Source organism: Aristolochia californica, unplaced genomic scaffold (genome assembly GCF_029961685.1).
Source record: "Aristolochia californica isolate CCGP_79_NKW_82.1479 unplaced genomic scaffold, dmAriCali1.0.hap1 SCAF_10, whole genome shotgun sequence".
Taxonomy (NCBI): domain Eukaryota; kingdom Viridiplantae; phylum Streptophyta; class Magnoliopsida; order Piperales; family Aristolochiaceae; genus Aristolochia; species Aristolochia californica.
This window is the reverse complement of record NW_027181771.1, coordinates 344,612-365,076: the sequence shown is the minus strand read 5'-3', so window position 1 is coordinate 365,076 and position 20,465 is coordinate 344,612. Positions and strand designations below refer to the sequence as shown.

Sequence of the window (20,465 nt, the reverse complement as noted above, 5' to 3'; positions counted from 1 at the left end):
AAGGATAAACGAAGATGATCAACTAGAGTTTTGGCTTTTCTGATTTTTTTTATTTCCTTCTTTCTCTGTAAAAAATATTTGCTTCTTTTCCTTTCCCTTTTTGAGTTAGCAAATCGCCGTGTCGAGGGAACTGTTTTACAGGTTTGAATCCATACAGGTTGTTTTTTCCTCATCTTCCTTCTTCCATTTCTGGACTGTTCTTTAGAGTGTAACTTCTCTGCAAGTTCTGTATCGGAGAAGACACAAATCGAGGAGGAAGACTCGCTACAAGACTAAGTTCTTACCAAGTTTTTCATAAAAGAACATCCACGTTATGGATTTCGGTTTTAAATTAACGTTTCTGCTCAGAGATGCCACAGTTCTTCATCGGAGAGATCCGATTCAGCTGAGAAAAATCGCTTACCAGACTGTTTTAATGTTCTTTGGAAATTCTTCGTTGAAGAACACCCAGAGTAACCAGGCAAAAATGCTCAAGATTGAAGAAATTCCCACGACCTATGTCGTCTATTTGATTGCATATCAACATCTCTCTGCTCTCAAAATGTTTCACTACTCAACAGTGAAGATCCAGATTAAGCAGGAAAAAAACTCTATAACCAGAACAAATTCCCACGACCCATGTTCTGAATATCGATTGAAATCACTTCAATCAGTGTTTCGTTCACGAACATCAAAGACATTTATCAATTATCAGGTTCAGTGGACGGAGGGGTTGTCTCATGCGGGGACGTCGGCAAAAGTCGAGTCGATTAAAGCAAAGCGAAGGTGGCAATGCATTAAAGCGGGCGCTTTTGCCTTTTGCCCCCAACGGCATCTATTCTCTTTCTTCTTTTCTGCGGTGAACTGGAGAGAACTAAAAAACAAAAGCAAAATCTCCACATTGGAATCACTGGTAATTTTCCAGAGAGAAGAAGATGACAAGGTGACTGATCAAAGGGGATTGATCCATTGGAATTTTGGGTAACGAGTATGACTAGTATATTTTTTTTTCTTAAACAATTATTTAGTGAAGAAATCCAAGATTGAAACTATCAAGGGTCTCCAATGTTGGTCAAGAGGTTAATTTGAGATGAGACAAATATAGGTAAATTAGTTGGACTTTGGTGTAGATTTTGAACTTTGAATGGAATGAATTATGAAGAGAGAGGAAGAGACCCCTTTCTAATATATTTATTTATATGCCCCAAATGGACCAAAGCTGTCATATATGATGGCTCCATATGTCTTTGACCTAATTGAGCTTAGTTTTGAATTGGGTTCTTGAGAAATCTTATACACAGAGACTTGTGTGTGTGTGTGTGTGTGCCTCCTCTATGTCTCTAATGTCTTTGTCCTTTGAGTCTTAGTCTTGACCCACCAAAAGAGAGAACCATTTAGCTCTCCTCTTTATTGGAGGTGAAAGGAGAGGAAGGAAATCCAAAGCTTTACTTTGCTTTCATTAGTAGCTTTATTCAGACTCTTTTTAGACTTTTCTTTACAAAATTTCATTAATGAATGTGACAACTTATTCTATCTTTGATGTCTCTATTTTAATTCAACTTTTTGAATTAAAGGCTACTAACTAATCATACTTGTTGCCTACGACTGCAGAACTGAAATCCAGCTTTAGAACAAAAGGAAGAGGTTCCATGGAAACCAGTAAACAAAAATTCATCTCTTCTTAGAAGAGGAAAAACAGAAAATACATGAAAGATTCATAGAAAACATATATTTATTCCCTATACTGCATGAATGAAACAATAATATTGAGTTGCTTCTCTTACAACCATAAGCTTGATTTCTTCAGAATATTTACAATTACAATTTCCTAACCTACTCACTTTATTCTCTACAGGATGATCCCATCACCTGCTTTGTTTTAGATCAGGCCTTAACGGTTATAGAAGAATTCAGGGGCATACAATTCTTGAAGCTTCCCAGGAGCAAATTCGGGCTGCTCAGCCCTGGATGAGATAGGTGAGGACGGCCGTCCTTCATATTTTGATCATATTTCTCCAATACTGAAACTATGTAACTGAAATCCGGTCGCCTTGACGGCTTTGCTGACCAGCAGCGCTTTATGAGGCTTGCTAGAACAGGTGAGCAGTTGTCGGCAAGTGGAGGGCGGGCATTCTGGACAGGAAAACAAAAACACACCAGATTTAATGTTTTCAATGTTCATACACTTCCAGGCAGACCAGAGTGACAGTTATATATCATCAGCTCTGGATGTATTGTCATGGTCATCACATTGAGTAACAAAGAAAAGCCACTCTACAGCATTGGTGAATTGGTTAAACATGGATGAATGGAACAAAAAGAAAAGGATCATCGTCATCTGCATCAGCCAGATTCAGAAGCCTCAATCATAAAAATTTAATTCCAATACATCTTCCTTGTAGGAAATCACAAGACAGGTCCTGCATACTGAAGGGGATATAAAGATAAAGTGACAAAAGTGAAAAGTCAACACCTTGCATTACCTCAGAATGAAGAAAACTAAACTCTACAACTAGGCTACCAGGACATGGATGTTTGATGGAATGGAATAACACCTCCAAAAGAATTTCATCATACAGCCACATGATTCCCATAGATCTTCCTTCTAGAAAATCACCAGACAGGTCCTGCATACTGGTGGGGATATAAAGCTAAAGTGACTGAAGTAAAGATTCAATGCCTTGCGTTACCTCGGAATTATGAAAACAAAACTCTACAACTAAGCTATTGGGGCATGGGTGTTTGATGGAAAGGAATGACACCCCCAAAAGAATTTCATCTTACAGCCACATGATTTCAAGAATCAGTAGTCCCAGATTTCAAAACAAGCTGTTCAAATTTTGTTATTTCCATTATAAGCTCCACTACAGATCTAATTTACTTTTAGAAGTTAAGATGAACATGACACCAAATCAGGAATGAAACTGGAAATTAATTGAGTAACAGATTTCTTTCATTGCTCTAAAGTAACGACAAATGGAAGTTTCTGCAACCAGTTACAAAGATGACACAAGCAAATAAATTTCTCTTGTCAGACAAAAGAGCAGTTCATTACATTGTGAAAGAGCCAACCGGCACCATTACCACCATATATGTGCCAACATGAGAAATTAGTGCTGAAATGTTAGTGACATGCCAAGGTTCATAAGGGAACCCAAAGAATCATGCAAGATCAAGAAGGGGCTATCTTGTTACCTTCTCTGAAACAGCATATGCAGCCTGCACTGGAGTCATGCCCTGAAATGGGACCAAAGCTGTGGTGAGTTCCCATAGAACAATCCCAAAACTGTATACATCAACTTTTCTTGTACATGGCTTTTCCTTAATCATTTCAGGAGCCATCCACCTATAAGTTCCTGCATTACCCTTGGAAGCTCGACACTGTGTCTCCAGACAAGAAGTGCCAAAATCAGCCACTTTCACTTGCATCTCATCATTCAATAATAAATTTTGAGATTTAAGATCCCGATGGATCACTCCCTGGGAGTGAAGATATTCCATTCCTCGAGAAATATCAAGGGCTAAACGAAGAATTGTTTCGGTTGAGAGGGAGTATGGCTCTTTCTTGTGGAGATACATTCTTAAGGTCCCTTGGGACATATACTCTGTGATGATACAGTAAACAGGTGGTTTTCTGCAGGCTGCAATGAACTGTAAACATAGCCACATAATCAATGAGGTGCTCAATTATTGTGAAGCAAACCTGGAGATAGAAGTACGGATCCTTCTCTTTTTCTTTTTATGAGTAATGATACTAGAGTTGAAATCCGTTCGTTAAGGGATTGGCATCAAAATGGTCCAAACAATTGCACAAACGCTTGGTACCCATTAGAAGAGGAATGGCAGATTAGAAAGAATTATTATTAAAAACTACAAAATCATAAAGGCCTCCTTCAGAGATGCAGATTTAGTTATTGAGTTGGGGTACTCCAGTGAGACTTGTAAGACCCACCTCAGAGACATGAGACTAATGTTATTATCATAGGAGAAAAAATTGAGATAAAAAAGAAAAAAAAAATTCATTCTATCAATATCTTAATTCTGAAAGCAAACAACCGGGTAGTTATCAATGTTAGAAAGTTGAACAGGTCATCGTCAACAAACAGATGTTTCAAAAAGAAACATGCAACAGGAAATTTAAAACTGGATTATTTAAAGTAGATTTATTTGTTGATTGGTCGCTTCTTTCAGGCAAAACCAGCTAAAAGATTACCTGAACTATGTTGGGATGATAAAGACGTGAAAGCAATTGGACTTCCGAAACGAACTGCTTCTCAAGGAGACATCGAGTCTCCTCATCCCTGTCCGGAATGCGAACCATCTTCACAGCAACCGCCCTTTGCTTATATATCCCTCTGTAGATCCTACTGTGAGAGCCTGAAGCAAATTTGTTTCCAATAAAGAGTTGGGACAAATCTGCCAACCATTCTTCTGATCCTGAACCTTCGTCTTGCTTCCAGTTTTCCAAATTTTCTGAATCTAATAACATGGACCACGATTCCATGCTATTACACCTCATTCTATCCAAATTCTTGGTTTCTGGAGGTGGAGCAAGGGAAGAGGTCTTCTTCCTCCTGAATCGCAACACCCATAAACAGGATGCCATATTCGAGCTTCAACGGTTCGGGAAGCCCGTGAAGCAAAATGCAGAAGCTGCACTAACAGAAAGGAAGAAGGATTCGAACAGAATCAGTAGGCTTTTTTCTGGGGGGAAACTGAATTTCCTGAGAAGAAGATACCAAGCTAGAGACATGGCTTTGGAACGAACACATAGAAGGTATTTGGGTTCCCATCGGATCCTCACTCTAAAACAAAGCGAAGAAAGTAGAAAAGGAAACAAAGAGAATAACTTCTGTTATGGTTTTGTCATCTCCTGTCCTGAACTTTCCATGTTCCGAACAAATTTGTCAAGAAGATTTACAGACCGAAAATCTGGATTCGGAAACCTGAAGCTCGCGCAAAATCAAGACACAGACATGGGTTTTCACGCATTTCAGGGTCACCGAAGAAATCCGAGTACCATCCATGGCAACGTTGACAACAGACGAGAGAAAGAGTTCTACAGGCTTTTCATGGTTATTTCTTCTTAATCCGTTTTCGAAATTATTAAAGAGATGAACACCTCATAGAAGAGAATTTGAAAAACTGGGATTTACAGATAAGGGTGACCCAGAGCTGAGATTTCGATGGGTTTGATAAGTGTAAAAAGCGGCAATCGGCGTTTCAAACAGAGAGAAGATAAGAGTGATTGGGTTGTTTACGCCGCTTTTCAATCGAGCTGATCGTCATCTTTCTGTTCCAGAACAATTAGTGGAGGAACTGACAAATGTATGCTTACAGTTAATGTTTCCAACGATGTCTCGTGAGCTCTCGATTCAAAAGCAGGGTATCCACCGCTTTTCTCAGCGCCTCTTTTTCCCAGCATTTATACGTTGGCTGAAAAGGAGTCCATTGATGGCATCATTGCCTACGCCAATTTCTTCGTCGATTCTCTCTCCGCGAGATTCTTTAGTTTTTTTCATCTTAAGGCTGACCGAGAGTGATGGCCCAAAACAACTGGCCTTTCTCTCTTCTAATAATAAGAAATATGAAGTTTGGCGTTTTTTCTTAATTTCAGGTTGAGTTTGATTGGATTTGAATACTTTGAATTTAATTTAAAATCTAAAATTAGAATCGAATTCGAGTCCAAAATTTTTAATCCAATTTGAGCTCAAACTTGAGCGAACTCTAACTTATATTTAAAACTATATAAATTAATAATTAAAAATTAAAAAAAAATAAAAATATTGTGATCAATGTAGTACAATTGAACTACAAGAAAGAAAGGGCAAACATCTCCATTAATTGATAAGGTCTAAGCAGCTACTGCAAGGTCTAATTTACCCCCTTCTTGAGAAGCCACTTATCGGTAAAAATTTAGTAGAAGGGGTAGTGACTGTTGTAGAATAATTTATAATGGTATATAGGATTAATTTGAATAACAATATGTACTTATCTTATATTGGAAGAGTATATAGGATTAATCCTAAATAAATCATGATAAAATGAATCGCCTTCCCTTGTTACCAAAATTTGATGTTGCTATAGGGTGTAAACATATAATAAGAACCATAGTAAATTGTTAAATTCCTAGCCAAGACAACCCAAAAGACCGATTTGTTAAGTGCGGAAAGCCAAGTACTCAACCCAAATGGACCAGGCGTGGACGGAACCTAACCCAGGTGGACTGAAACCACCTAGCTCTGACACCACCATTCCCGTTCCCTATCGCTTCCGTCGGGATTCGAACGGGGAACGTAGTGCCTAGCTCTGATACCATGTCAAACTCCGAGCTAATACAACCCAAAAGGCCGGTCTGTTAAGTGCAGAAAGCCAAGTACCTAACCCAGGTGGACCGGAACCACCTAGCTCTGACATAAATGACATAATGGAAGAGTTGCATAAAAGAAATAGAGTTGTCGAGCCCAAAAACTTTGACAACAATTGCATAGAGTTAAAGACATAAAACCAAATCAACTTATGCCAAAATTTAGGTATGGTCCAATGTGGGAGCTGAGGAACCCTTTTATTTATTAATTATTTGTTTAAAATTTGAACTCTTAAAAACGTCAAACTTTTGTAAGGTGAATTCCTTCTACCCTTAATTTTTTTTTTTTATTCCCTCCCAATAAAGCGGGAATAATCTCTCTTAATTTTATTACAGTTACTCCTTTTTTAAATGTTAATCAGGAAAAATACAATTATTAATTCACTAACCATGAACAAAGTAAAGAGAAACCTCCCACTCCCGACTCCACAAAATTGAAATGACCGAAGAGAAATGGATGAAAATATTAGAACAATATTTGAAAGGTAGAAAGGAAAGAATAGTAGAGTACTTTCCAATATTCCTAGGCATGAGACTAATTTTATCATATTTCAAAGACCCCTAAACCCCTTAAAACACATAAGCTCTATCCTTTACTTGTCAACTACTTCCCCTTATAAAACCAAGTCTCCATCACATGTTGCTTCTTTACTTATAAAAGGCTCTAGACTTTCCTATATCCCACTCTATGTGAACCCATGCAATCTTTTTTATGTAAGAGTTTGTAGACATAACTTGTCATTGTGTCTACCTTCAAGTAAGTTATTGGTGTTTGCTTTTCTCCCTAAGCATTCTTTCTCAAATTGTTTGAACAAACCTCTATTTAAATATTTCAATTTTTTAATGTTTTTTGCTTGTTCTTTTCTTCCCAATCCAAATCACTTGTCATTTATTCTCTTGACCAATTTCCATTCCTCAATCCATTTCAACATCCATCACCTCTTATTGAATGTTTTTAATCACTATCATATATGTGACATTTTCTATTGTTAGGTAACTCGCCCTCTTGCCATCCTTATATTCGAGTTATTTATCCCTATATTCAAGTTATTAAAAACAACTAGGACATAAAAAGGTAAATACTATTATACGATAATCGTATCTTTGTACGTTTAGCCTGTGATAGAACTTCCTACCATTAAGAATACATTAGTACACCGCTTATGTAGAACAAAAATGAATACAAAACTTTCCTTGTGATTAGTGTAAAACCTAATTAACAACACATAAATCCTACCCAATTGCTTGAACTCTTCTGTGGTTTAGATACACTTTTTTTCTCTTCTTTTCCTTTTTTTTTTTTACTTAGCCACCCTAAGCTAATCCTTGCAAGATTTCAATTAGGTAATCCCCATTAAAAAATGGTGGAATAGGTCAAGACAATTTAAGTAAATTGCATGTACTTAAAAACATAGGCAAGAGGCACTTAAATGCTACCATTACAAAACCCTGACCCTTGACCCCTCCCTCAAAATGAAAAGCACATGGTTAGATTTAGCTTAGAGTCATATTGGGTCAATTCAAAAGGTTACAAATTCAATGATCTCCACTAGTCCTTAAAAAGGTTACAAATCAATACCCATTAATAAGAGAATTAAAGACTCAATTTGATTACACAACCTAAACATAAAGTCCCACTTGGTACACTCCTTTTCCTTTTCAATTCTCCTGACTAAATAGACCACATTTTGGGTCATGTCATGTGCTTCAATTTGAAGGTTGTCTTTGAAGTGATCATTTCTTGAAGAAAACAAGAAAACCTATGTGAGGAATTACATTTTGAGGGGCACCCCTAATATAAAAGGGTATGATAATGAAAATGTACCTAACCCATGTGACCCTAAGCATCATCTTCCCCATCAAATATTTGATTAAGGCATTCTTTTCAAGAAAAAAAAAGAAAAAAAAACCTAATAGGTGTCCCTGTTAAGTATCTTAATCCAAAAACATATTAAATATTTTGAAGCATTGTGTTAGTTTGTAATGGTCGTTACACCTTACATCGGTTAATATTTTATGTAATTTGTTAATCTATATAGGCCGTTACACTTCACGCCTACTAATATACCTTTTGTAATCCATTTTTTAATTTATGTTTAATTTTTTGAATTTTTATTTTAAAATTAATTTTAGCTAGGTTGCTCCATACTGACTTCTTCCAAACTTCGAGGACTTACTTCCCTTTTAAGAATCTCAATTAGATATTCTAAACCAAGAGTTGATGAAGACATTCTTCCTTATTAAGGCCTGTTTATCCAATCATTAAGAGTGCCCCAGAGAGATATTATATTAATTCATATTTACTTATTTTAAAATTAATTTTTAGAATTATTGATTGGTATTATTTGCATAATTAGAATTAAGGGGGCCATGGTGGGTGACACAAATAACAGCTATTTTTACATAAATGAATAAAATAAATGAATATTTAAAAATTATGTCAAAGCTTATTTACTATAAAAAAAATTAAAGGAAAATAATAATTATAAAAATATTAATAATTGGCACGTGTGGTCCACATTAAGAGAAATTAATGGTTCAGCAAAGATAAAGCTGTATTTTGACGTACATTTTAAGAGGGGTAGCAATGTGAAGCTTTGCCACGTGCGGACAACAATATTTTAAGGTAGTGGCAAAATGGTAATAGTTTGCCTAGTCAAAAGTACAAAAGAGCAGTTAAGACATCTACAAATGAGATCATATCCGACGGTTGAGATTGCTATGGAATGGAAATGGGTCCCACCTATTGGGTGACGGTATAGGTTTTTTGTATCGTTTGCCGACATGAAGTACTGTATCGGTTTTTGGTATCGTTTGCCGACATGGAATTTCAAGGAGTAAGGACAAAGATTGTATTGTCTATTTTGATAAGGGTAATTCCGGCATTTTATAATTCACAATAGCTGGGACGATAGGGAGACGCGCGCCAATTTAGATATTTTTCAGGTCTATTTTTGGCATCCGCTTTTTCATCTTTCTCTCTTCCCTGAATGGCCATGATCTCATCTCCATCTTCCCCACTTGAATGCAGCAGCACTCCCAGTACTCACTGCTCCACACCGCACTCTTCAGCTATCTCACTTTCCTCTGGTTTTTCCTTTTTTTCTTCTCTCTGAATCTCTCCGCTCTCTCTTTCTCCTCTCTTCGGATTTGATAGTTTAAGGTTGCTCTTTGGTGAAATTCCGCAATGGGGTCGAGGATGCCGTCTCACCAGCTGAGCAGCGGCCTCTATGTCTCCGGGCGTCCGGACCATCACAAGGAGCGGCAACCGACCATGGCGTCCCGCGCCGTGCCTTACACTGGCGGGGACGTTAAGAAGTCGGGTGAGTTGGGGAAAATGTTTGACATCCCTGTCGTGGACCCGTCCAAATCCCGCTCCTCTTCGTCCGCTCAGAACAGCGGTCCCGTCCGATCCGCCTCCGCCTCTAATTCCGGGCCTCTCCCTGGCAAGTCCTCTAACTCGGGACCCATTTCCAAAAAATCTTCTGGGCCCCTCCCGCTTCCGCCCACCGGACTCATCACCTCCGGGCCCCTCAGCTCCTCCGGTGCCCCTAGACGCTCCGGACAGTTGGAGCCGTCGGTCTCCATGATCAAACCGGCTGCGTACGGCAACGCTGTCACCGGTCTGACCGAGGAGGACAGGCTTGGGTTTAGGATCTCACGCCCCATAATGTGGGTCGCGTTTTTGGTTTTTGTCATAGGTTTGTTGGTCGGAGTGTTCATGATGGTCACAGTGAAGAAGCCTATAATTCTGGTGGTCGTCGCCGGTATATTTATTCCTCTTGGGGTTTTGGTGCTCTGGAATTATGCCTGGGCGAGAAGAGGATTGAAGAGTTTCATGAAGAATTACCCGGATGCCGAGCTGAGAGGGGCCAAGGATGGACAATATGTCAAAGTCACAGGGGTAAATTTCTCGTTTCTCTTTGACACGGTTTTGATTTGCCTGAGTTGTTATTTTGGCCTCTTTGTTTAACTTCTGCATTTTCATAAAATTTTAGAAACGAAGATAAAGAATTTGCATCTGGGAACATGAGCTTAAATTTTAACTGATTAAATTCTTTTTTGCTTCTTTCTTATCTCCGGATCTAATTGCCGTTCTGTTGGAGGTTTGTTTTTGCCTTAGTTGGTCTGTCTAATCATATTCCTACCTTAAGAACTGGACCCAAGTGGACGGAGAGGAATGAGAAGAATCGCTCGCTTTATGAAACTCTTCCAGTTGGATGGGGTTGGTTTAAAATGCTTGCCTGCTGCTCTTAGGATTATGTGGTTTTCTAGAGCGAGTGGCGTATTACAGCCATCAGTGGGTTGTTGCCGTTGGAGCAGATTCTTTTCATGGTTATAGGACTATTTTTTAGGTCATGTGGTCATAGGTGGAGGTACCAGATTTTGGAAAATGTGATTTATGTAATTCATAGATAATTTATTTTGCGGTTAATGGTCAAGAAATGCTAAAGTTTCTACATATGAATTGTAATTTTGTGGCGAATTTGTTTTTTAAAATATGGAAATTAAAGTTGACTATACTAGACTGTTTTCACTTCCATATGAACTAGCATTTGTAAAATGAAAATATTAATAAAAATAAAATAAAATGAAGTGACTTCTGTAAATTTGGAGGGTTTGATTTTGATGAATAATGTTGGATCTGTTTCAGTCCTTCATATACCTGCACTACCTTTGCAAGCAAATTTTACTCCTGTTAGCGGTCTAAAACGCTCTTTCTTATACGACTGTTTTGTCCCCTTAACTGGTTGGAACTTGTTGCAAGACCGTGATGTTTCTGTCCTTGAAATTCATACAATACTCTTTTTTGTCCTTACGAAAACGAGATGAAAAGTCTAAAAAGGACAGAATTTTAGAGTTGTGTCAAAAGTTTCAAACAAAATGTTTCTGTTGAAGCTGGTCTATTCCAAAATGACTAGTCAAAGTTGGGAGACCCTTTCCCAGATTGATAAGCTCAAATCCACAAGACCAATACGAGGCTATGTATCCACTAATAATCCCACCCACATCCAGATTACCAGCCTCATTCATGGAGTATATGTGAGACCCACAGAATATTGGACCTTTTACTCGGTAATATTTTCAGTCACATCAAGTTTTAGAAACACAACTTACACAAGACTTGGAGAACATGCACAAGGATAGAGAACAAAAACAAAACTGGGTTTTTATTCACTTTGATATCATGTTAAAGTTGAGTAGTCTAGATTTTTTATTTAATTTTCGCCAAAGGCTTATCCTATTGGATGTGTTATGCGAGTCTAGGTGGTTCTTTTGAATGAACATTTTTAATCATGCATTCCAGGAAGGGTAGTCTAATTTTATTTTATTTTAAAAGGATAATTTCTTAGTCTTAGATGCACTGTGAATCTATTTCTAGACCACATGTTTTTAGTAAATCATATAAAAGTTTGTACATGTGCATGAGATTATACTATCCACTGTTTTACAGCATTACAACCTCTGTTGGCATGCAAAACTCTACTGAATTTGTATCATGTTTGTGAGGAACATATGCAGAACACTGCCCATATTTAATCACTTGCTTAAAATTTGAACACTGGGAATAAGTTGTGCTGGAAGACGTGCTGGAAAATGCTGGCCCCAACATATAGGGGTAATGATGATGGTGATGAGTAGAATATTCAAGGAAATCTTTTCTACAAGCTTGCATGAGTATCTATGATTCTGAACTAGATGCTCGTATTTGGCATTGAAATTTCTTTTCAAGTACCTAGATTTCATTCTCCTATTCAGGGAACTAAGGGGGCCATGTTAAGTGAGTAACAGAATTCGAGTGATATTACTTATTCTGATCATAAGCAGTTTCCTATTCAAGAACAGATTATATGTAGAAGCTTCATATCAAAACTACTCGATAATACTTTTCTGACAAAAATATAAAATGTTAACAAAGCATGCAGATAACTCTACATTATCTTGATTCACAATATTCCAAATGCAATTCAATTTGTCTCAGACCGTCTCTCTGAACAGCAGTTTGATTGTTTATATAGGTGCCCATTTTGTTGATATGCATCTGGATGTTATAAGCTTTGGCTCAATTCATTTGTTGTTGTGAAAGCTTTGAAGTAGTTTGTCTGCAAATGTAACTGTTAGGTCACAAGCTTATTGCAGTAAATGGAAAGTCAAGTTTTTGTGATGTTTTCTTTCTTTTATTTTTTTAGTTGACATATTAGCTGCACTCTCCTTTTAAAAGTTTATATTGCTAACTTGCCCTTCTTTCATCATGCAGGTTGTCACATGTGGGAGTATCCCCCTTGAATCGTCTTTTCAGAGAGTTTCTAGGTGTGTATATGTTTCTACTGAGTTGCAAGAATACAGAGGATGGAGTGGAAAGTCTGCCAATCCATGGCATCGTCGGTTGACTTGGGGACTCAGACATACTGAGGTCAGTTTTAACACTGCTTCTTCCTCTTGTTGTGTCTGAATTTATATATTTTTCTTTCCTATTTGAGTTTTATGAAAGAAGATTAGTGGCCCCTGGATTTCCAGAGTTCCTAAATGTGTGCCACTGATCTTAGTCCAATTTATTTTTTATGAAATTTAAGAAAACCTAGTGAATTGCCATTAAAAGGATTATGAAAATAGTAATAGAACTTAAAACTTGTTTGCGTTCCTTATTCTCATTTTACTCTGTGTTTAAATTTGACCTCTCTGCATGTGGGCATATGGCTTGTCACCACAGTATTAACTTTTGGCAAACTTTGTAGCAAAGAATGACTTTGGTTCATTCCTTTGTGCATCCAATTCCTTAAGAAGAACAATGTGTATTTAAAAAGTTGTTGTAAAACGCAGACTCAAACTTTGATGTGTTGATTATACCACTCAGGATCAAGATTATTTTTTATCTCTTTTAACTTGTTGCCATTTGAAGAAAAAAAAATTACCTGAGTTTAAAAAAAAAAAAAAGGAATCAGTGGTGAGCAAGCTTCTGAAGGTTGACTTGGCTTTGCATGCATCATATTGTCTGTGGTTGGTTGTAAATGATGTGTCAGAAGAAATTTTTGTTTAAAAATGGTTGCCCTTTTAGATTCTTTCTCTGTAAAATTAAAATGCAAATGACCATGTACATCTTAAAATATTTTACCTAGTGAAGCTTCAGTAACAATTTGTTGATGAACTTATTCCAGAGGCATGTGGCAGATTTCTACATTTCTGATTTTCAATCTGGGCTAAGAGCACTAGTTAAAGCAGGCTATGGGGCTAAAGCTACTGCTTTTGTCAAACCCGCTACTTTGGTTGATATAACGAAGGAAAATAGAGAGTTGTCGACAAACTTTCTCCGCTGGCTGGCAGACCGTAACCTCTCCAGTGATGACCGTGTGATGCGGCTCAAAGAAGGGTAAGTGGTAGTTAACAATTATAAAGAATACCTCTGTTACACTAGCAGTTTTCACAGGCATATTGATTGTACACAAAATGCGTTGCAACATGTAGGACAGTTGTTTTTTCTTTGAGTGGTTCTTGGACACTTACAAATTTTTTTTCTTCTTTTGTTGAAAAAAACAAGCAGACTAGATTTTTTTTTCCATCGACTTCTTTGCTTGCATGATCTCATTACTTTATTTGACCAAGTAGGGAATAGCTTATTTTCTTTTGCTTCTTTTACTACCAGGGGTTATTTGGAAGTTTAATTCAGTTAATTGTACTTGCCCAGTTCGGAAAATTTACATCTTGGAAAAGGTATGCTGACATGAAGTATGTGCCACATACCTAACCGTACCCATTTTTGGTTTCTTACAGTAGGATCAGCGTTCCCACTACTTAATCCAACCTTTTTTTTTCTGTTTTCTGTTTTTGTTGCAAAAATGAAGTGCCGATTCTGTTTAAAGCATCATCTCACTGTTTCAGGTTACAAAAAAGCAATGAACAAAGCAAAGAACCTCAATTACCTTTGCAGATGGTTTTTTTGCACCTTCAACTAGCATTTTAACATCGATGATTTTCAGTCCTTCTGTTTAACATGGTGTACTTGGCGATTTCTGTTAATATGTTTCAGGTATATAAAAGAGGGAAATACAGTCAGCGTGATGGGTATTGTCCAACGTCATGATAATGTTCTTATGATTGTTCCATCTCAGGAGCCAGTCTCAACTGGCTGCCAATGGGCACGTTGCCTTTTACCTTCCTATATTGAAGGGCTCATATTGATGTGTGATGAAAGTCAAAATGCTGATGTCATTCCAGTGTAAATATTTTTGGGTTCAGTTTTTCCTCTGTTATTACTTTCCACACAATCTCCAGGAATATCAGATAATATGAAGAGGAGGCACCTGCAGCTGTGCTCCCTCCCTTTTTTTTTTCTCACTTTTTGGTCTATAAGAGACTTTGCTTAAGGGGGGTCTCTATGGGTCAGAAGACACGAAGATGTAAAAGAGATGCAACATAAATAAGTTGTGTGAGTATATGGTGACTCTGTTCAGTTGGAGGATGGGAGAAGGCTTACTACTACTTGTAGTTGACGAAGATCTTGCAGTGTCGTTGCACTTGAGCTCAAGAATTAATGTATATAGAGATGTAAGGTGAACCCTAAAGGGTTGTCACCAATTCCATGAAGTTAATTTCTTTGTAGTTGAATGAACATCGAAGCTTTTCAGCAGTTTGTTTTTCCCCTCTTTTTATTATGTAGATGTTAGCTCTACCACTTTGGAATTGTGTGTTAGATTCTGTGTTGGCAAGCATTCCTGAAAAAAATTGATGATTATGAGAAAATAGAACTGAAGACAGTGAAATCCAGTTGATTTTTTTCTTCTTTTCTTTTTTATATGAATTCTCAAATAAATTCCATCAATAGTTAAAAGTGTAAATCTTCTTACATATGTGAACCATCTTTCATTTCTAGTTTTCAATCTAAAATGGGAAGGGATTCTTAGAAGCTTCAGAGGAAGAAAAGATGTTGGATGCTTCATACTTATCGTATGTTATACTTTATTGATTAGTCCTCTTCCTCCATATCACCAGAGTTAAAAAAGAAACTAAACGCAAATATGAGCAGAAAGGATTAAAAAGAACTTGAGTTGTCCATTAATCTAAGCAACAGTGAGCAGCCAAAAGTAGGGAAGCGTTGTCAGGAAAGAAGTGATGTTACAGCCGTGAAGGCATGCCTCCAGCTACCACCAAGGTTTCACCTGTGATGTAAGAAGCATCATCAGAGGCCAAAAAGGCAGCTGCAGCAGCCATATCCCCAGTGGTTCCCAGCCTTCCAATTACAGTGTTGTCTTCAATAGCCTTCCTCTGCGCAACATTCAAATCAATTTTTTAGGAGAAGGTGGGGATAATAAGACTAGTAGGGCATAGATGAATAACACCCAGCATGATTTTCATTTTTCAACCATGGCGTCATGAATTCAGCTTGTGTTTCTGAACTAGAGAACCAGATTTCATGCACTATACCCTGGAGATTGAAGATTTAGTCCTTGAAAAGCAATTGCAAGGAATTAGTTTATGAGGAAACCATGTTGCAACTGAGAATGGAGAAACACCAAGTAAAAGGCTCACTGATTTAGTAGCCAATGTCTGGCCCAATTTCATTTTTTTTAGTTAGAAGTTTAAAGAACCACACAACTGCAGAAAAATGACATGAATGGTTGAGAATGCATACCACAGCATCATTCTTTGTGATGAAGTCCGCAAAATGGGTGGGAACAAAACCAGGGGCAATGCAATTAACTCGAGTTTCTGGGCCCATTTCAGTTGCCAAAGCCTGGAGAAGAACAAAAAGAGAAGACATCAAACAAATCCCATACTTGCATGTTACTCTTCTTTGAAGGAAACATAAGGGCAAGCTAAAAAACCAAAAGGAAATATATTCTTGATCTTTTCTGGTCCAATGTAGATTGGGCATTGGGCACAATAGCCACATAGGGGGAAGAGGATTTCCAGTGTGAAGTCTTGAGTTCAATTCTCTTGACAAAAAGGGTGTCCCGTGAGTATGTAGTCAACATCCACAAAAAGAATCTATTATAGTCCATTTTGTAAAATAACAACTTAGCCAATCATATGCAAGGGGCAGATGTTGCTCAACATGAAAAAACTTTGTTAACAGAAGTACCTTGGTGAGTCCCAAAAGAGCTGTTTTTGTGACCCCATACATGGCCATGGACTGTTGTGGACTATAGCCTGCAATGGAGGAAATGAAAATAACAGCAGATCCCTTCCGCAAGTGAGGTGCAGCAGCCTGTCATGACAGCAATAAGTCAAGCAAGTGCACTAGTCAGCTCTTAAATCAATTCAGTTTCAGTACTTTCCAACTGAAGAATTTTCATTACCTGCAGAAGAAGAATAGAAGTCTTTATGTTTATGTCCCACAGTTTATCAAGAACAGATTCTTTAGTGTTTAAGATGTTATCCACAGATGGATTTGCAGCTGCATTCAACACAACTATGTCGATATGTCCATATTTCTGCAATGAAATAACACAAAGTTTATGAGGTTAAACTAAAAAGAAGCTTTAAGAGGAAACAGAAAAAACAAAACCATGAGTATGAAGTAAGCACAAAGCATGGAGATTTTTCAGGAAGCTCTGAATAAAAACGATACTATAGAATTACAGACCTTACGCACTATAAAAAACAAATTCACATTTCCAATTAAGTTCTACACCAATCTCTAATCAACGATGATACTGTTATCCCAAGTGACCTCTTTCTCATATAAATCCAACACCAGTAACTAGCTTAAACAAAACCATTAAAGTTCACACAGTATTATTTGCAGCTCTAAATCACATAAACTATGACTTCTGCACAGAATCAAGGAACACCAGAAAACGGGTGTTTTGCAGGAAGAAAAGAAAAGAAAAAAAAGGATTATACGGACTCTACTGAAAGCACCTTGGACGAAATTCAACCACAGTCCTAATACTCAAATCCAAACAGTGAAAAAGCACTATGTTCTCGGTCCTCATCAAGCACGCTATCTGGACTTAATTTTTCATCAGTCTTCATGTTTTCCATCATGACTACACCAGAAGAAAAAGGGAAAAACATACCTGGACCGTTTTTTCGACGAGCTCTTTCCTTTGTTGCGCATTCGAGACATGGCAAACAACTCCCAACGCGTCGATTCCTTGAGCTCTCAGCTTCTCTACAGCTTCATCCACGTTGCTCTGCAACAAAAACAAAAACCCAGATTCTAAAACCATAAAAAAACCCTCGGCTTCATTATGAATTCATAAAAGGGAAAAAGAGAAGGCAAGATTGTTCAACCTGCTTCCTGGATGAGACAACGACAGAGGCGCCTTCGGACCCAAGACGCTGAGCGATGCCGAAACCAATCCCTTGGGTTGAAGCGGTCACAACTGCTACCTTCCCCTGAAACCTCTTCATCTTTCTTCTTCTCTCTTCGCGATCAGGACACAACCGAACAGAAATCAGGAACGTTGGATAAAAAAGTAAGACGGAAGGGTGGAACGGGAAGAAGATTTATGAGATGAAGGAATGCACGGTTCCCTCAAAACATGAAATTGAAATCAAATACGAGCACTGAAGAACACGAGCTTAACTAAAATTAAAACTGTGCAGTCTCCTAATCCTTACGACTCTCAGCAAAGAAAATCGGAGGAAAGTTGACTTCAACTTCAATTCCAGGCATGAATTTCTCTTCTAGGAAACTCAGGCAACACGGTTTAGTGTTGTCCCTTAATGTCATATTTACTCCTGCTGCCGGCCGCCCTGAAAATTCCAGCTACTGCAACAGTTCCATCAATGTTTAAAAATATAAAAATAAAATAAAAACAATCTCGACAAATCTAATTCTCTCTAATATCATTGAACCCACTATGCATACTTTATCACGAGTGTAAAAAACAATTTTTAAATACTTAATCTGAAACAAATCTACCATATTTAACTGTTATCTCCCACCCAAGATTTCAATAGAAATCCAAGTAAAAGTTCAGAATAAATAGATTTTATTATATCATTTTACGCGTATTTCATACTTCCAATTTCATGATTCATTTCTATTGAGGCTAAGATTAAAAACATACCCATATAGTAAATCCTTGGATCTCTCAGAAACATAACAAAAGGAGAGACGTGGGATTATATTTTACATATGAAAATCAAATAACAAAAAGAAAAATTCATATTATAATGCCAATGCCAGTGGCAAACACTCTAAAGTGAATTACGAAATACAGTCTGACCTCTTTTACACTTCCCTAACATACGCCAATAATACCCAGGCACTAAGCATCCAACTTCTGCATGGTAATGCTCCACTCCTCTTTTCCTTGTCTGAGCTGTTTATCCTTTCCAAGGCATAACCCATGAGAAGAAACCTACAAAGAATGATAACTGAAATCAAGAATAATGTAAAGCTGCTTGCTTACAAGGGCAACTTTCTTGCAGCCCAACTTAGATTTCTAAGCACTTCTTCAATCTCAAGAGACCGTGGATGAGTGAAGTCCCCCACTGTGAACTTCTCCACATTTCCTCCGACTTCAATTAAACTATGTCCAGCAACTTTCTTTACTGGGCTTCCTTTCAGCATCCTTCTTGCTTCTGCAACATCTTCCCATTTTCCATCTGAAGCATACAAGTTTGATAACAGAACATAAGGTGAACTTGAGCCAGGTTCAAGCTCCAGAATCCTCTGGCCTACTCTTTGCCCCACATTGACACTACCATGCAGTAGACAAGCAGATAGCAAGCTCCCCAAGATAACTAAATCATCTCCATGGGGAAAAGCATTCAAGTAGCCTTCAGCCTCCTCCAATCTCCCAGCTCGTCCCAAGAGATCGATGATGCAACAGATATGCTCAACCTTGGGGGTAATTCCATATTGTGGCTCCATGGAATCAAAATATGCTTGGCCTTCCTCCATCAGCCCTGCATGATTGCAAGCTATTAGAAGCCCAACAAATGTAACAGAATCTGGTGTTATTCCAGTCACCTTCATCTTTTCAAACAACTCCACACTTCTCCTTCCATCCCCATGATTCCCAAATCCAAAAATTAGTGTGTTCCATGAGACAACATTGTGGTGACTCATGTTATCAAAAACAGATTCGGCTAATTTGATTAACCCGCATTTAGCATACATGTTGACAAGTGCATTGCTTACACCAGCATCAAGGTCCACCCTGGTTCTGATCAAATGACCATGAATTTGTCTACCATAGTGGATTGAAGCAAGACTAGCACAGGCAGCCAGAGCACTAGTAAGTGTGAAGTCATCGTGTTCAAGACCGTATGAGCCTTTTTGCATTTCTACAAAAACTTTTAAAGCCTTAAAATGCTCTCCAAATTGGGTACAAGATGTAATGAAGGTATTCCAAGAAATGACATCTTTCCCCTCAATTGATTCAAACACTTTAGCTGCTTCATCCAACGAACTACACTTTGAATACATGGTTAAAATCACATTGCCAACAAATGGGGACGCATGGAGCCCAAGCTTAATTGCTTCACAGTGGAGTTGAACACCACCATGCAAGTTCTCCATACCTGTACAAATTCCAAATACTCCAGCAAAAGTAAATCGATCTGGGAGGAAGCCATTTTTATTCATGAGTTTGAATAGCTCCAAGCCCCTATCAAACTGCATGTTTTCTGCAAAACCTGCAATGATTGAGTTGTAGGAGACAGAATTTGGTACCAATATACTCTTAAAGATGGACAGGGCATCCTCACATAGACCACCATTCATGTACATTCCAATAAGCGAGTTGGAAACAAAAGATATGGACACGTATCCGGATTTCATTGAACGGGCATGAACTTGTTTGCCTTGGAGGAAGGCAGAAAGGCTGGTGCAAGAATTTATGACACTAGCATAGATGAACTCATTAGGCTGCAGTTGCAATTGTGAGAATAAGTAAAGGGCCATTGAGGGCCTGTTAGCCTGATCATAACCAGATATCATGGCTGACCAAGAGACAATGTTCTTCTCTAGCATTTCATCAAAGACATGATGAGCAGAAGAAATGTCGTTGCATTTGGCATACATATTGAGTACATGGTTAGAGACGATAATATCTGATTGAAAACCCAGCTTAATGACTACTGCATGGAGGCAGATTCCTTGTCGGAAAGCCTTGGTCTTGGAGCATAGGTGGATACATGGACCTATGTTCTGCAAATTCAT

At 38.0% G+C, this 20,465-nt stretch overlaps 4 protein-coding genes across 4 annotated transcripts; 1 reads left to right on the top strand and 3 right to left on the bottom strand.

Moving 5' to 3' along the window:
- Positions 1 to 1,670: 1,670 nt before the first annotated feature.
- On the bottom strand, positions 1,671 to 5,151 carry LOC137942490 (serine/threonine/tyrosine-protein kinase HT1-like). Its single transcript, XM_068788167.1, has 3 exons — positions 4,193 to 5,151; positions 3,175 to 3,630; positions 1,671 to 2,112 (listed from the first exon to the last, which is right to left on the bottom strand). The coding sequence occupies exons 1-3, from the start codon at positions 4,583 to 4,585 to the stop codon at positions 1,864 to 1,866; spliced, it is 1,098 nt and encodes a 365-aa protein (XP_068644268.1). The 5' UTR covers positions 4,586 to 5,151; the 3' UTR covers positions 1,671 to 1,863.
- A 4,218-nt stretch (positions 5,152 to 9,369) lies between these two features.
- On the top strand, positions 9,370 to 15,014 carry LOC137939427 (uncharacterized membrane protein At1g16860-like). Its single transcript, XM_068784697.1, has 4 exons — positions 9,370 to 10,250; positions 12,606 to 12,761; positions 13,504 to 13,715; positions 14,373 to 15,014. The coding sequence occupies exons 1-4, from the start codon at positions 9,534 to 9,536 to the stop codon at positions 14,563 to 14,565; spliced, it is 1,278 nt and encodes a 425-aa protein (XP_068640798.1). The 5' UTR covers positions 9,370 to 9,533; the 3' UTR covers positions 14,566 to 15,014.
- Positions 15,015 to 15,374: 360 nt separating this feature from the next.
- On the bottom strand, positions 15,375 to 18,007 carry LOC137939416 (short-chain dehydrogenase/reductase SDRA-like). The gene is made up of 6 exons (XM_068784687.1): positions 17,582 to 18,007; positions 17,365 to 17,481; positions 16,642 to 16,776; positions 16,425 to 16,550; positions 15,975 to 16,076; positions 15,375 to 15,607 (listed from the first exon to the last, which is right to left on the bottom strand). Exons 1-6 carry the CDS (start codon positions 17,699 to 17,701, stop codon positions 15,458 to 15,460), a joined length of 750 nt encoding a protein of 249 aa, XP_068640788.1. The 5' UTR covers positions 17,702 to 18,007; the 3' UTR covers positions 15,375 to 15,457.
- A 411-nt stretch (positions 18,008 to 18,418) lies between these two features.
- On the bottom strand, positions 18,419 to 20,465 carry LOC137939407 (pentatricopeptide repeat-containing protein At1g15510, chloroplastic-like). Its single transcript, XM_068784680.1, has 2 exons — positions 18,709 to 20,465; positions 18,419 to 18,627 (listed from the first exon to the last, which is right to left on the bottom strand). The coding sequence occupies exons 1-2, from the start codon at positions 20,463 to 20,465 to the stop codon at positions 18,528 to 18,530; spliced, it is 1,857 nt and encodes a 618-aa protein (XP_068640781.1). The 3' UTR covers positions 18,419 to 18,527.